The sequence below is a fragment of the Leopardus geoffroyi genome, chromosome D1, assembly GCF_018350155.1.
Source record: "Leopardus geoffroyi isolate Oge1 chromosome D1, O.geoffroyi_Oge1_pat1.0, whole genome shotgun sequence".
NCBI classification, from domain to species: Eukaryota; Metazoa; Chordata; class Mammalia; order Carnivora; family Felidae; genus Leopardus; species Leopardus geoffroyi.
The window spans coordinates 108377227-108391655 of NC_059329.1; the positions used below are offsets into that span (position 1 = coordinate 108377227).

A 14429-nucleotide genomic window follows, 5' to 3' on the forward strand; every position below is an offset into this window, starting at 1 on the left:
CGCGGGGTTGGGAGCCAGGACCCGCCTTCCATCCGGGAGGGAAGCAATCGGACCAGTTCCACTCACTCCTTCCCTCCACCCGAGAAGCTGGGGGAAGCCCAGGCTTCTCCCGGAACCTCTTCGCTCGGGGAGGAAAGGTGCGGGGGAACTCTAGTCTCGAAGGACCCAGGGCTGCGGGGGGACGTTTCACCTGCAGGACTGCCTCGTTTCAACCAGAACTTTATGGCTCCCGGAAGTGCCTCCTCCCGGTCCTCTTCCCAGCCTCACGCCCGTGGGCTGCAGTTGGAGCGATGGCGGCGGCAGCCGCTGGGCCTGGCCCGGGGTCTGGACCCGGGGACTCTCCGGAGGGGCCCGAGGCAGAGGCTCCGGAGCGTCGGCGGAAGGCGCACGGGATGCTAAAGCTTTACTATGGCCTCTCGGAGGGGGAGGCGGCGGGGCGCCCCTCGGGGTCGGACCCCCTGGACCCGACGGATCTCAACGGGGCGCACTTCGACCCGGAAGTGTATCTGGACAAGGTGTGTGTTTGTGTGGTGGGGGGGAACCAGGCTCCCGATACATTGCACCCCCAGATCGATCGTGCCTTCGACTTTGTTGCGGGGTGAGGGAAGCAGGGGTTCATAAAAAGACGACGACGGTCGGGCAGGAAGCAGGGGCAGAGCTGGAGTCTAGGGGGGCATGGGCAGATCTGGACTGGCCTCAAGTGATGCGGAGTCGGAGGTGTCCTGGGCTGACGTTCTGACGGGCCCCGGGTAGGGGGCGTGGCCCAGGCGCTGACAGGCATAAAGACTGGGCCTTGGCCGGGTCTGAGCGTTTGAAACGCTGACAAATCCCAAACAGGACCGAACCTAGTAACTCCCGACCCGTGCCACTTATAGGCTCTATGTCTAGGATTCCGGACAGGGGTGGGATGCGGGTTTTCGTGCTCTGAAAGCCTGAGGGACCTGAGTACCCCCTGACCTGAACACTAACAACCCCATTTACTCCAGCTGCGTAGAGAGTGCCCCCTGGCCCAGCTGATGGACAGTGAAACAGACATGGTGCGGCAGATCCGGGCTCTAGACAGCGACATGCAGACCCTGGTCTATGAGAACTACAACAAGTTCATCTCAGCCACAGGTGATTTGCACCGGGACCTTGCCCTTCGCAGTCCCGCTGACCTGTTCCTCCTGTGTTGGGGAAACCGGCAGGGGATTCCGGGGGAGAAGACCCAGATTCTAGTCCTTCCCTGACCTTAATCTACTCTCACCTCCCGCTCAGAACCTTTGTGGTCAAACGACTATAGGCTTAATAGCTGCTCTCAGAGGATCGTTCTGAGGGTCAAAGGAGAGCAAACTCAAAGACATTTTTAAACTGAAATGGATTTATCTTAACCACTTAGAATCCGTGACACTAAGGATGTCTCAGTAAGGATTAGTTCCTGTCATTAGTGGTAGCTTTCTTCTCTTGTCCAGGTCCTTCTTGAGGGTGGGCTTGTCTCTGTCTCTGTCTCTCCCTCCCTCCCTTCCTCCCTTCCTCTCTCCACCTCCCCCCCCCCCCTTTTAAACGAAGCAAAGAGAAAATTTATGACATTAAGGGACACAAAGTTCATGTAAAGGTTTTCTTTTCTTTCCTTTTCTTTTTTCTTTTTCCCTCCTGCCCCCTTTATTCTCTGTCCAGGACAGTGCCACACAATGTTTAGCTATCATCCACACTAACTTCTGTCTTATGTTGGTGAGATGCACTACTCAGAGTTTTGTGATCATTTTGGACCCATGTGTACTTAGTCCTAGAGGCAGATCCTGAGGAGTCTACCTGTGGTCCATGAGGATGTTGCAGGAACCTCTGTGAGGTTCGCTGTGACATCTCTTACTGTACTAAGTGTCATAATGCCAGGTGTAGTAACACATAGTTATTGTTCTTTTATCTGATTGGAAGCAGGTTCAATGAATAGGCACCTCTGTGTTTGCTAACACCAATGTCAACCAGCAAGAAATCATAATTCCTGTGCTAAGAAATTTCTCACAGGAACTTTGCAAACATTACGTTTTCCATTTCTTAGAATTTGTATAGTTTTAACATTTAGCTCTTGCTTAAATAAGGATGGTTTGCTGTTTCATCTTTTTCCTACGAAGGGGAGAGAGTTATAAACTGAGCGTTGGAATCAGGGGTTCTAAATCTATAAATACTGTAAAGGTTTGTATCCATTCAAGAAGTTTTCATTGAATGCCCCTTCCTTCCTGGCTGGCTTTTTTTTTTTTTTTGCCAAGAGCTGTTCTGCATATTGGAGATACAGCAATGAACCAGCTAGATCAAGCTCCTTCCTGGAGCCCACATTCTAGTTGGGGAGACAGACAATAAGTGAATGTACAAATAAAGGTGTTGTAAGTACTAGAAGAAGGGCATCGAGTAGGAAGAAAAGAGTAGTATATCTTGGGGTCTGTCTTTAGCTAGGGTAAGTATGAGAAGGCCTCTTTGAGGTGGTGACATTTGAGCAGGGCTTTGATGAGAAAGAACCAGCTACTGTGGGGGAGGAAACAGCGGGGGCAAAGGCTCTGAAGAGAGGGGCATGTTGGGTATATTCAGAGTGCAGCAGGGAGTTTAGGGGGAGGCAAGGGAGAAGAGTGGTAGGTGACTGGGGTAGATAGTTAGTGGGAACCAGATTTTAGGGACTTATAAGTGGTTATGGGGATCCTGCACTTTACTCTGAGTGAGATGAAATGACAAGAATGGGGTGACCTGACCGTGGTTTTAAAAGGACGCTCACTGTCCAGTGAATGCACTCTAGGGAGGCAGGGGTGGCAGAGACATGCATTAGGAGGCTATTGGAGTGGTCCAGGCAAGATGCTGGTGGCAGGGACCAGGAAGCAGGTCAGCGGTGGAAAAGTAGAATGATTCAAGATTTTTTTTTTTTTTTTTTTAATTGATTAGGTGAAGGGTCTGGAGTTCAGAGAAGTCTGGACCTCGAGGTCCCCTGGAATAAGATGAGATCTCCTAGGGAGGAAGTATACAGAGAGAAGAGAAGAGGTCTAAGGACTGAGCCCCGCAGCAGCCTGACGTTCGGAAAGTCATGAAGAGAAGGGAGATCTCACAAAGGAAGCAAGCATTTGGGGAGGTTTGAGGACAATCAGGAGCACGGGTGTCTTCGAAGCCAAATGAAGAAAGCATTCCAGGAAATAGAATTGATCAGCATGGGCTAAACGTTAGTGTGGGGAGTGCTTATCCGTGGTGCCAGAGCCAGGGAGAACCGCAGGAGCCAAGCCCTCAGGGAAGGGAGAGGGGACGAGAGCAGGCCAACTACTGTAGAAGGGGAAGCAGAGTGTGGGCGGAGCCAGTCAGGTGGTCAGACATGGTAGAGTGTAACCTTCTAGAGCGTATTAAGGAATTTTGCCTTTATCCCTCCTAAGCGCTAAGCCACACAAAGGTGATTAGATACAGGAGTCTTGTGGCAGATTTGTGTTTTGAGAAGATCCCTCCAGCTGCACTGGGAGGAATGGGTTGGAGAGGTGGCTGGAGAGAGGTCTTTTCACTAGTCCAAGCCAGAGATTTGGGGAGTTTACCCCAGGATGGGAGTGGTGGAGAAGGACCGTGCTGGGCCAGCTGAGAAGTATTTGCAGCAACTTGACGGGACACGGTGTTGAAGAGCTTTGGCCATAAAGAATGACCCCTAGGTTTCAGCGTGACCCCTGGGTGGTGGATCTGGTGCTCCAGAAACTACAAGAAGATCGGGTGTGGGAACAGGGACAAAGTGAGCTAGGCTGGTGTTCTTGTTTGCGGTTTTTACTTTCTGAAAGGGAGCCAGACATGAAGCAAACCGGGAGGACCCTGTGGCCCTTGGATCCTGAAGGCTCTTGTAGATCATGAGAAGGAGTTTGGTCTTCATCATAACTCTGGAGATCCATGTCAGATGACAACAGTGTCTCAGGTTAGAAGGAGCCTTGACAGATCTAGTCCAGTCCGTCTCTTCTGTCCTCTGAGTACCTCTAAGGAGTGGCCTTCTGACTCCCGCTGGAGGTGGGGAGCCTTTATCGAGGGGTGGGATCTCAGAACTCGGAGGCTAAGGGAGTTAGGTTTTGAGGTGCTAGGAGCTGACGAGACGGCAGATACATGTGTGGGTCTGGAGCTCAGAGGGGAGAGCTAGGCTGGAGGGATAAGCCTGGGAGTCTGCTGTGAAGAGGAGGAGGTTTTAAAGGGAAGTGTGGGTGGGACTGCCCAAGGACAGGATAGAGCCTGAGAAGAGGAGAGAGCCCAGAACAGGCCTCTGGGGAGTGCCTGTTTGATGGCCATACAGAAGAGGGTGAGCCTGTAGCAGAGAGAGGAGCGGTCACAGAGGGAAGGTGGTATCAGCACGAATGTCCATCCGTTCGGCTGATTCATTCGTTCGTTCACTTACTTGCCAAGTATTGGGTTGCCTGTGCGCCGGGCACTATGCTAGGCCCAAGGATATAGCTGCAAACGAGACAATTTCTCAGCCATCACAGAACATACATTCTAGAGAAAGAGACAGAAGATAGGATCGTTTTCCCTGTCAGGAGCTCTGGAGAAAATGAAACAGGATAGTATAGAGAGAGTGGGCGGTTGGGAGTGGTTTCGAATGGGGTGGCAGAGAAAGGGTTTTGTGAGGAGGGGACAATGAAGGTGAATGTTGAAGAGCTGACCGTGGGAGGATTTGGAGGCAGAGTGGCTCAGGCTGAGGAAGCGACCTGTGCAGAGGCCCTGAGAACTCTATGACCAGAGTAAGAGTGACGGGATGATGGGAACAGGACCCGACTGCATAGGATGTACATGGGGGGTGGGGGGGGGGCAGGCATTTTTCTGGGTGGAGTAAATATTTTGAGCTTTGTGGGCCACCTGGTTTCTGTACTCATCTCTGCTATTGTCGCCTGAAAGCAGCTATAGACGCTGGGTAAGCGTATACATGGTTGTATTCCGGTGAAACTCCTTTCCACCAACAGCTGTGACATCCAGAATATCAGCGAAAACAGTGGAGCAAGTGTATTTGGAAATCTCCCTTCCATAAAAGGAACCAAAACACTGGCCAAAACGGTCAGAGTCAACTTTTTCAGACTTCTAGAAATTAACCAAATGTTTGTAGCAATCTTACGAGCCTTTATTCAAGAAAAACAGCTGAATCTTGGTCAAAGTAGTGAATTCTTTGCAGTAGTGATGTTTTAACTTGGCCCACCATTTCCTCTCCAGCTCAGCAGTAGCCTTGGAAAATAGCCTCTATTTCTAGTTCTGGAGGGACCAGAACAGGACTGGACCTGTTTCAAAGCCTCATGCTGAGAGAATTGTCATTATGTAACCTGTCTGGTGCTTTCCTGAAAGATTCTACTCCCTAGATTTGTCTTTATTTGTCCTGACCCTGAGGTCACCCAGTACTAAAAGCCTTTCACCAGAGGGTGTTTGTCAAAAACAATTACAGACAGGTATTGTTTCTGCCTCAAGTGATGGATAATATTTGGGGCGAAAAATAGACTTAAAAAAGCTTAAAAAGAAAAAGCTTAAAAGAAAACCTGAGAAATAAGACATCCATATTGGGAATCTTGAAGGTCACATATATATGACATGCTTTTTTTTTTTTTAAGTTTATTTATTTATTCTGAGAGAGAGGGGGAGAGAGAGTCCCAAGCAGGCTCTGCACTGTCAGTGGAGAGCCTGACATGGGACTCGAACTCATGAACTGCAAGATCACGACCTGAGCTGAAACCAAGAGTCAGATGTCTCACTGACTGAGTTACCCAGATGCCCAGTACACATCCTTTTAAGAAAGACCTCAGGATGCCCTAAGCTCTCACCTCTGGCTCATCTTTGGGCTCTGCACGTGTAGTAAGTGAAGGCTGAGGCAGAGTTGTAAGCTGCCTGGTTGAGTGTTTTAAGGTATACCCCAACACAAACACACACACACACACACACACACACACACACACACACACACCCCAAAAGGGAACTAAAATGGTACACTAGAAAATATCTATTTAATGCAAAAGAAGGTGGGAATAGAGGAACTGGGGAACAAAGAAGAACATAAGACAGAAAATGAGTAACAAAAAGACAAATGTACGTCTCACATTATGAGTAGTTACAATAAATGTAAAAGGATTAAACTCTCCAATTAAAGCAGAGATAAACAGAATAGATTTGAAAACCTCACATGATTCAGAGCCACCCAGGCGCCCCAAGAGACACTCTTTCAATTCAAATACATAAATAGCTTGAAAGAAAAAGGGCTGATAAAGATATTCTATGCAAACAATAACCAGAAGAGAATTGGAATTGTGGTACCAATGTCTGACAAAATAGCATTTAAGGCAAATATTGTTACTAGAGACAAAGAAGGGCATTTTATAATGATGCTAGGGTCAGTCCGTGAGGAAGATTTAACAAATGTAAACTTTTGTACACTTAGCAACAGAGTCCCAAAATACACAAAGCAAAAATAGACAGAATTAAAGGGAGAAAAAGAAATTCAACAATAATAGAAGCACTAATATCCCACTTTTAAAAATGAATAGAACAATTATATAGAAAAACAAGTAAACAGAAGACTTAAACGATCACTTGAACCAAATAGACCTAACAGACTCCACCAAGCAACAATAGAAGACACCTTATTCTCAAGCATAAATGGAGCATTCTCTAGGATAGACCATACATCAGGTCATAAACAAAGCCTCAATAAATTTAAAAGGATTGAAGTCACATGAAGTATGTTCTCTGATCATGGTGGAATTAAACTAGAAATCAGTAACAAAGGAGTCTGAGAGGTTCACAAATATGTGAAAATTAAATAGCATGCTCTAAAATGACCAATGGGTTACAGAAGAAATTGCAAGGAAATTAGAAAATACTTTGAGATGAGTGAACATGAAAACACAGCATTCCAGACCTTATGAGATGTAATAAAAGCAGCGCTCAGAGGGAAATTTATAGCTATAAATGCCTGCATTAAAAAAGAGAGAGAGATGGGGCACCTGGGTGGCTCAGTTGGTTAAGCATCCAACTTTGGCTCAGGTCATGATCTGGTTTGTGAGCTCGAGCCCTGTGTCAGGCTCTGTGCTGACAGCTCAGAGCCTGGAGCCTGCTTCAGATTCTGTGTCTTCCCCTCTCTCTACCCCTCCCCTGCTCATGCTCTGTGTCTCTCTCCTTCAAAAATAAATAAGCATGACAAAATTTAAAAAGAGAGAGAAAGAGGGAGGGGCACCTGGCTGTGGCTTAGTTGGATGAGCATGGGACTCTTAATCTCAGAGCTGGGTGTAGAGATTATATACATACAGACGCAAGTAAAGAAAGAAAGAAAGAAAAGATCTCAAATAAATAACATACTACCTGAGAAACTGGGGGTGGGGGGAGTACAAACAGAACCCAAAGTGTGTCAAAAGGAGGGAATAATAAAGATTAGAACAAAATAAATAATGTAGAAAATCAATAGAGAAAATAAATGAAGCCAAAAATTGGTTCTTTGAAGAGTTCAGCAAGATTGACAAAACTTCAGGTAGACTGGCCAAGAAAAAAAATGAGAGAACATTCAAATTACTAAAATGGAATGGGAAAGAAGATGTTACTACCAATTTTGCAAAAATACAAAGGATTATAAGAGCACACTGTGAGGAGTTGTATGCTCACATATTAGAAAATGAGGTGAAATGTACAAATTCCTGGAGAAATACAAACTTCCAAAACTTTCTCAAGAAGTCATAAAATATCTTGGAAGATGTATATCAATGAAAGACATCAATATTGAAAAAAACTTCCCACAGAGAAAAGCCTAGGACTGAATGGCTGCACTACTGAATTCTACCGAACATTTAAATAGTGCACAAACTCTTCCAACAATTTGAGGAGGCTAACTAATTCTATGAGGCTAGTATTAGTCGAACGCCAAAACCAGGGAAAGACAACATAAGAAAACTACAGACCAATATCCGTTAGGAATATGGATGCCAAGCCCTCAACAAAATACTAGCAAACTAAACCCAGCAACACAGAAAAAGGATTACATACAATGACCAAGTGGGATTTATTCCAGGAATGCAAAGTTGGTTCAACATGCGAATCAAATAGTGGAATGCACCATATTTGCAAGGCATCTTTTGTAATAATATTTAGTTTTGTTTCCAGTTCCTGAAATAACCCCAGATCAATAAAGGCAACATAGATGTCTTTTGTTATTCATATAACAGACCCCTTTCAACCACACCTAAGTTTATGTTAATGAGATGATTTTTGGAAAGCCCCTTGATAACCAGAGGATAGGGGCAGGTTGCTAGGGGAACCAACCATGTGACTAATTAGAGGTTTGGAACTTTCAGCTCCGCCCCCTAGACCTCCCGGATGTGGAAGTGGAGAGGGGCTGGTGATTGAGTTCAGTGACCAATAGCTATCGCTTTGATCAGTCATGCCTCATCGGTGACGCCTCCACTAAACTCCAAAAGGAGAGAGTTTGAGAGCTTCCAAGTTGGTGAACGTGCGGAAGTTGGGAGAGTGGCATGCCCAGAGAGGTCATGGCAGCTCTGTGCCCCTCCCACATATGCTGTCCTATGCCTCTCTGCCATCTGGCTGTTTCTGAGTTGTATCCTTTTGTAATAAACCGGTAATCTAGTAAGTAAACTGTTTTCCTGAATTCTGTGAGCTGCTGTAGCAAATTAATTGAACCTGCAGAGGGATCATGGGTGGGAACCCTCCAATTTACAGCCAGTTGGCCAAAAGTACCAGTGACAACCTCAACTTTGGACTGACGTTTGAGGTGGGGGTAGGGTAGTCTTGGGTGACCGAGCCCTGAACTTGTGAGATCTGACACTAACTCCAGGCAAATAGTGTCACAATGAAGTTAAATCGTAGGACACCCAGCTGGTGTTGCAGAATTGCTTGATGTGTGGAAACCCCACACACGTGGTGTCAGCTATGAAGTTGCGTTGGAGTATCGAGAGTGGAGGAGAGGCACCAGAGTGTCTTTTCCCCTTACAGACACCAAAAGCACAAGTAACTAAAGGAAAAAAAAAAAAAAAAAAGGGTAAATTGGACTTCATCAGAATTAAAGTTTTGTGTTTTAAAGGATACTGCCGGGAAAGTTAAAGGACAACTCACAGAATGGGAGAAAGTATTTGTAAGGCATATATCTAAAAAGGGTCTAATGTCCAGAATATATAAAGAACTTTTGCAACTCAGCACTAAAACGACAACCCTATTTAAAAACGGACAAAGGATTCAAATCGACATTTCTCCAAAGAAGATACACGAATGACCAATGAGCACATGTAAAGATGCTCAGCATCATTAGTTACTGGGGAAACGCAAATCCAAACCACGGTGAGATACCACTGCACCCCCACTGGGATTTCCAGCAAATGGGATATAACAAATGTTGGGGATGTGGAGGACTTGAAACTCTCATACGTTGCTGGCAGGAATACAGAATGGTGCTCCTGAAAATAGTCTGGCCGTTCCTCAAAGAGCTAAGCACAGAGTTCGCCTATGTTCTAGCAGTTCCACTCACAGGAATATACTGAAGAGAAAATGTTTGCACAAAAGCATGTACATGAATGTTCATAGCAACATTATTCATAATAGTCAAAAGAAGCCAAATGGCTACCAACTGGTAGATAGAACAACAAATGTGGACCCTTACAGTGTAAGATTACTCAGCCATAAAAAATATAACATACCGATGTCATAGACTCTGGGTCTGGAGTTCTGTCTTGTCCAGCAAGAGAGCAGACGCAGGATTAAAGTGAGAGAGAGGCTAATGTCCGGGAGGAGACAAGCCCCGAGTAAGGATCCTTGCTCTGTTTTTATTAGGATCAGGAAAGCTTACGAGCCTGAAGGATGTGTGCAAACAGACCATGAAACTGTGAACATTAACTCATGGGTGTGAGGGAAAGGGGGTTTTGAAGATAGATGTGCAGTGTTAGGGGTTTGGGTCAATACAAAACAAAATCCTGGCCAGGGGGGGGATGGTTGTTTAAGGCAGGCATGAGGCGCCACCTCTGATTATCTTAACTTGACTCAGGGACAAGACAGCTGGCTACCTCAGGGTCAACAAGGCACCTGCTTTCTTTTGCTAATTGGCCCCACTGTCCTGCTGTGGTCTATAGCCCTGTTTACCTGTTTACCTATTTTGGCCCTTCCTTCCAGTGAAAGCAGCTTTCTGCTATTGTACTAAATTGGGGGGAGGGGGGGTTCTGCCCTGAATACCTAATCTTGCCTACCTAATCTTGGATGCTTTTATCCTGGGGCTTCCTATTGCTGTATGCCTTGTTAACCCATGAGTGCAAGCTCAGGGAATTTCTAAGCTTACTCCCCACATACGGATACATGCTAAAATGCAGAGAACCTTGAGATCATGCTAACTAAAAGAAGCCAAGCTCAAAAGGTCACATATTGTATGATTTCATTTATGTTAAATGTACACAATGGGCAAATTCATACAAACAGAAGACAGATTTGTGGTTGGCAGGGACTGAGGCATGGGGAGAACAGGAAGTGACTGCTGAGGGTCTTTTTGGGGTGATGAATGCTCTGGAAATAGATTGTGATATCGGTTGCACAATCTTGTGAATATACCAAAAATACTAAAACCCACTGAATTTTATGGTATGTTGATTATATTCCAGTTAAAAACCAACCAACCAAACAAACAAACAAAAAAAAACCCAACCAGGGATCAAGTCAGGTTTGGCCTGCGGGCTAAACTTTGCCAGCATCTGGCCTCAACCTTGAGTTTATGTAATAATGCGTTTATCTGTTTCAAAATTGAAAAGATCTCTCAAAGGTTGTGCAATGAAAAGCCTCTTCCCATTCCTTTCTCCAGGCAAAGACAAAGCAGTCTTTGATGGTAAACTTGACTGAAGATTCACAGACATACAGAAAAGCGCACAGGTCATAAGTGGACAGCTCCATGAATTTCACAAACAGAACAGGTCTATGCAGTCAGCACCCAGGTCAGTAAGCTGCAGGCTAGCAAGGCCCCCTCCAGTCTCCTACCAGTAACCAGTTACTCCCCACTGCTCCCCCAAGCTGGTATATTGGTGTCCAAACAGCTAACCATTTGCCCTAGCCCAAGCTGGTTCAGTTAACAAGCTTGAAATGGTTCAAAGATACACAGTGTAGTATTTATTACTTGGTGGTATGAAGTTGTTTTTGTTTTTGTTTTGTTTTTTTTGACATGGTAGAACTTTAATTTCTAATTTTGTGGCTCGGGGCCTGTGAAATCAGCAACAATGACACTAGTGGTAGGTTTTCTTTTAGTTTTTTTTTTTTTTTTAATGTTTATTCATTTTTGAGAGAGGGAGAGAGAGCGTAAGTGGGGGAGGGGAGAAGAGAGGGGGAGGCAGAGGATCTGAAGCGGGCTCTGCGATGACAGCAGGAGCCCAATGCGGGGCTCGAACCTGCAAACTGTGAGATCGTGATCTGAGCTGAAGCCAGACGCGCAACCGACTGAGTCACCCAGGTGCCCCTCTCTTACTCTGATAACTTAGTTTGGGGATTTTTTCCCCCCTTTGGAAGTCAGATTCAAGTTTCCTTTTTGAGGTAGCACCTAAGTATCATGGGCCTAAACACCTAATCCTAAAAAGAATCTGCTCTTTTGATGGTATGATTTGACAGACCTGGGAGGAGGTTGTGTCACAGGTTAAACTGTTAACAAGCAAGAACAAGAACTGGGAGGGGGGGGGGATGAAATGCCTCATGACCTTCCAAGGACCCCCATGACCACTGGCCCTGCATTCTCTCCCCAAGTTGGGTTGCTACTCCAATCCTGCTCCGAGAATATTCCCCTGGCCCAGGAGCCACACACAAACCAGCGGTGGGTGTGCGAAGGCTCACAGATGACTGCAGTTAGACGTTGCCAGGTTCCTTTCCGTACATATTGGTCAGTTTGTGCCACCACCAGCAACTAAGAGAAGAGCTCTTTCTATACACCCTGGCCAACGTTGCTGCCAAAAGTTTTCATCTTTGGCCATCCGATAGGTGAAAAGTGGTATCTCTGTGTAGTTTCAATGTCTCTTGTGAGGTTGAAAGTCTTTTGCCTGTTTAAGAGGTGTTTGGTATCCTTGTCTGTGGACTGCCTGTTCATGTCCTTTTCCTATTTTTCTATAGACTTGTTCTTTTTCATAATGATTTATTTTTTTCATGTTTATGTATTAATTTTGAGAGAGAGAGAGAGAGAGAGAGCGCAGGTGGGAAAGGGACAGGAGGAGAGAAAATCTGCGCTGTGAGCTCTGAGCCTGACGCCACCGGGCTCAATCCCGAGAACTGTGAGATCCTGACCTGAGCCAAAATCAAGAGTCGGACGCTCAACTGAATAAGCCACCCAGGCACCCCAATGATTTATTTATTTATTTAAAAATTTTCAATGTTTGTTTATTTTTGAGAGAGAGAGAGAGACAGAGTGTGAGCAGGGGAGGGGCAGAGAGAGAGGGAGACACAGAATCTGAAGGAGGCTCCAGGCTCTGAGCTGTCAGCACAGAGCCTGACCTGGGGCTCGAACTCCATGAATTGGGAGGTCATGATCTGAGCCAAAATCAAGAGTCAGATGCTTAACCAACTGAGCCACCCAGGTGCCCCATGATTACATTTTAAATCACATTTAAACTTTGATCCGTCTGGTGTGTGTGTGTGTGTGTGTGTGTGTGTGTGTGTGTGTGTGTGCACGTGTGTGTGAGAGCGTGTGGTCTGAATCCAACTATATTTTGTTTCTTTGTATTAACTCCATACTTAATCACCTTACTAAATTCTCTTATTGTTTGTTGTAATGTTTTTGGTGATTCTTTAGGGTTTTCTATTTATACAAGTCTATCGTCTGCAAATATTGATAATTTCACCTCCTTTCCAATTTGTGTATCTCTATAATATATTTCTTGAGTCCAATCGAATTGGCCAGTATCTTCAGAACAACGTTAGATAGTAGTGGTGATCGTGGTTATCCTTGTTATCTTTCTGATTTTAAGAGGAATGCTTCTAGCATTGCTTCATTAACTTGATGCTGGGTTTTGGAGGTTAGAGAAATACTCAGCTGTTCATATTTTTTAATTTTCATTTTTTAACGTTTATTTATTATTGAGAGACAGAGAGACACAGAGCGTGAGCAGGGGAGTGGGGGGAGACACAGAGACTGAAGTAGGTAGGCTCCAGGCTCTGAGCTGGCAGCACAGAGCCCGACGCGGGGCTCGAACTCATAGACTGCAAGATCATGACCTGAGCCGAAGTCGGTCGCCTAACCAACTGAGCCACCCAGGCGCCCCTGTTCATATTTTATTGAGAGACTTTTTTTCAAATTCAAGAATAGATGTTGAATTGGCCCTCTTTCACCTTTTATATGGGTGAATTATTATTGAAAGTTCTTTTTTAAAAAATTTTCTTTAATGTTTATTTATATTTGAGAGAGAGAGAGAGAGAGAATGGGCAGGGGAGGGGCTTCTAATGTTGAGCTGTCTTTACATTTATGAAATAAAAAACATTTGGACATATTTTATCAATGATTCTTTTAATCCACTGCTGGATTATGTTTGCTAATTTACCTACACATCTCCATTTATTAATTTATGCATCTCTATTCATAAGAGACATGAATGTACCATTTCCATCTTTGAACTTTTTATTAACATTCTCATGTCAGTGTTAGGTTTGTTCCACAAATTAACGTGAAAGCTTTTCTAATGTTTTCTGTTTGAGCATTGCTTACACAGAGCATTGGAACGAACTGCCCTTCTGAGCTCTGGTAGCCGCCCCACGACATCCCCTGGGCCTGGTGCCTTTGCGTGGAGGGGAGGGAGAATCTTTGATTGACAACATTCTCCCTTCCCTCCGTTTGTGTTTTCTGTTCTTCTGGAATCCACTTAGGTAAATTCTGTTTTTGTAGCAAATTATTCATTCAGGTTTTCAATTCTTTTATGTGGAATCGAGCAAACTTGTATCTTGTGATTATTATAATTTGTGTATTTATGATTATTTCACCCCTTATTTCTTATTTTGTTTTTTTCCCCTTTAAAAAAATTAGGTTAGCTAACATTTTATAAATTTTATTTTTTATCCTTTTATTTTCAGTGATCCTGATCTTTTTTATTTATATTGCGATAAACTTACTCACTGTCAGCGAGTAACCCGATGCAGGGCTCGATCTCATGAACCGCGAGATCATGACCTGAGCCGAAGTTGGATGCGTAACCAACTGAGCCACCCAGGCACCCCATTTAAAAAGTGTATTAATTTCTGCTTTTAGCTTTACTAATTTCTTTCTGCTTTCTTTTGTAGTACTTTTTCTTCTAACTTCTTGAGTTGAATGTTTATTCTAATTTATTAATATAGGGATTTAAAACTGATTTCCTCTGAACATTGCTCTAGAGAGCTATAGCCTATAGGTTCTGATTTATAGTGTTCTCGTTGTTATATGCTGCAGTTTATTTTGATTTCCCTTTTGACCCACTAGCCGATTAAGAATCAAGTTTTCTTTTTTT

General features: G+C 44.7%; 1 protein-coding gene across 1 annotated transcript in view; it reads left to right on the forward strand.

The window, feature by feature from the left end:
* Positions 1-5: 5 nt before the first annotated feature.
* The window catches only part of VPS51 (VPS51 subunit of GARP complex), a 20225-nt gene continuing 5801 nt past the window's right edge, over positions 6-14429 (forward strand). The window contains exons 1-2 of the mRNA XM_045485883.1: positions 6-515; positions 987-1116. Coding sequence (XP_045341839.1) covers positions 291-515; positions 987-1116 — 355 coding nt within the window. The 5' untranslated portion in view covers positions 6-290. The remainder of the gene's footprint in view (positions 516-986; positions 1117-14429) is intronic.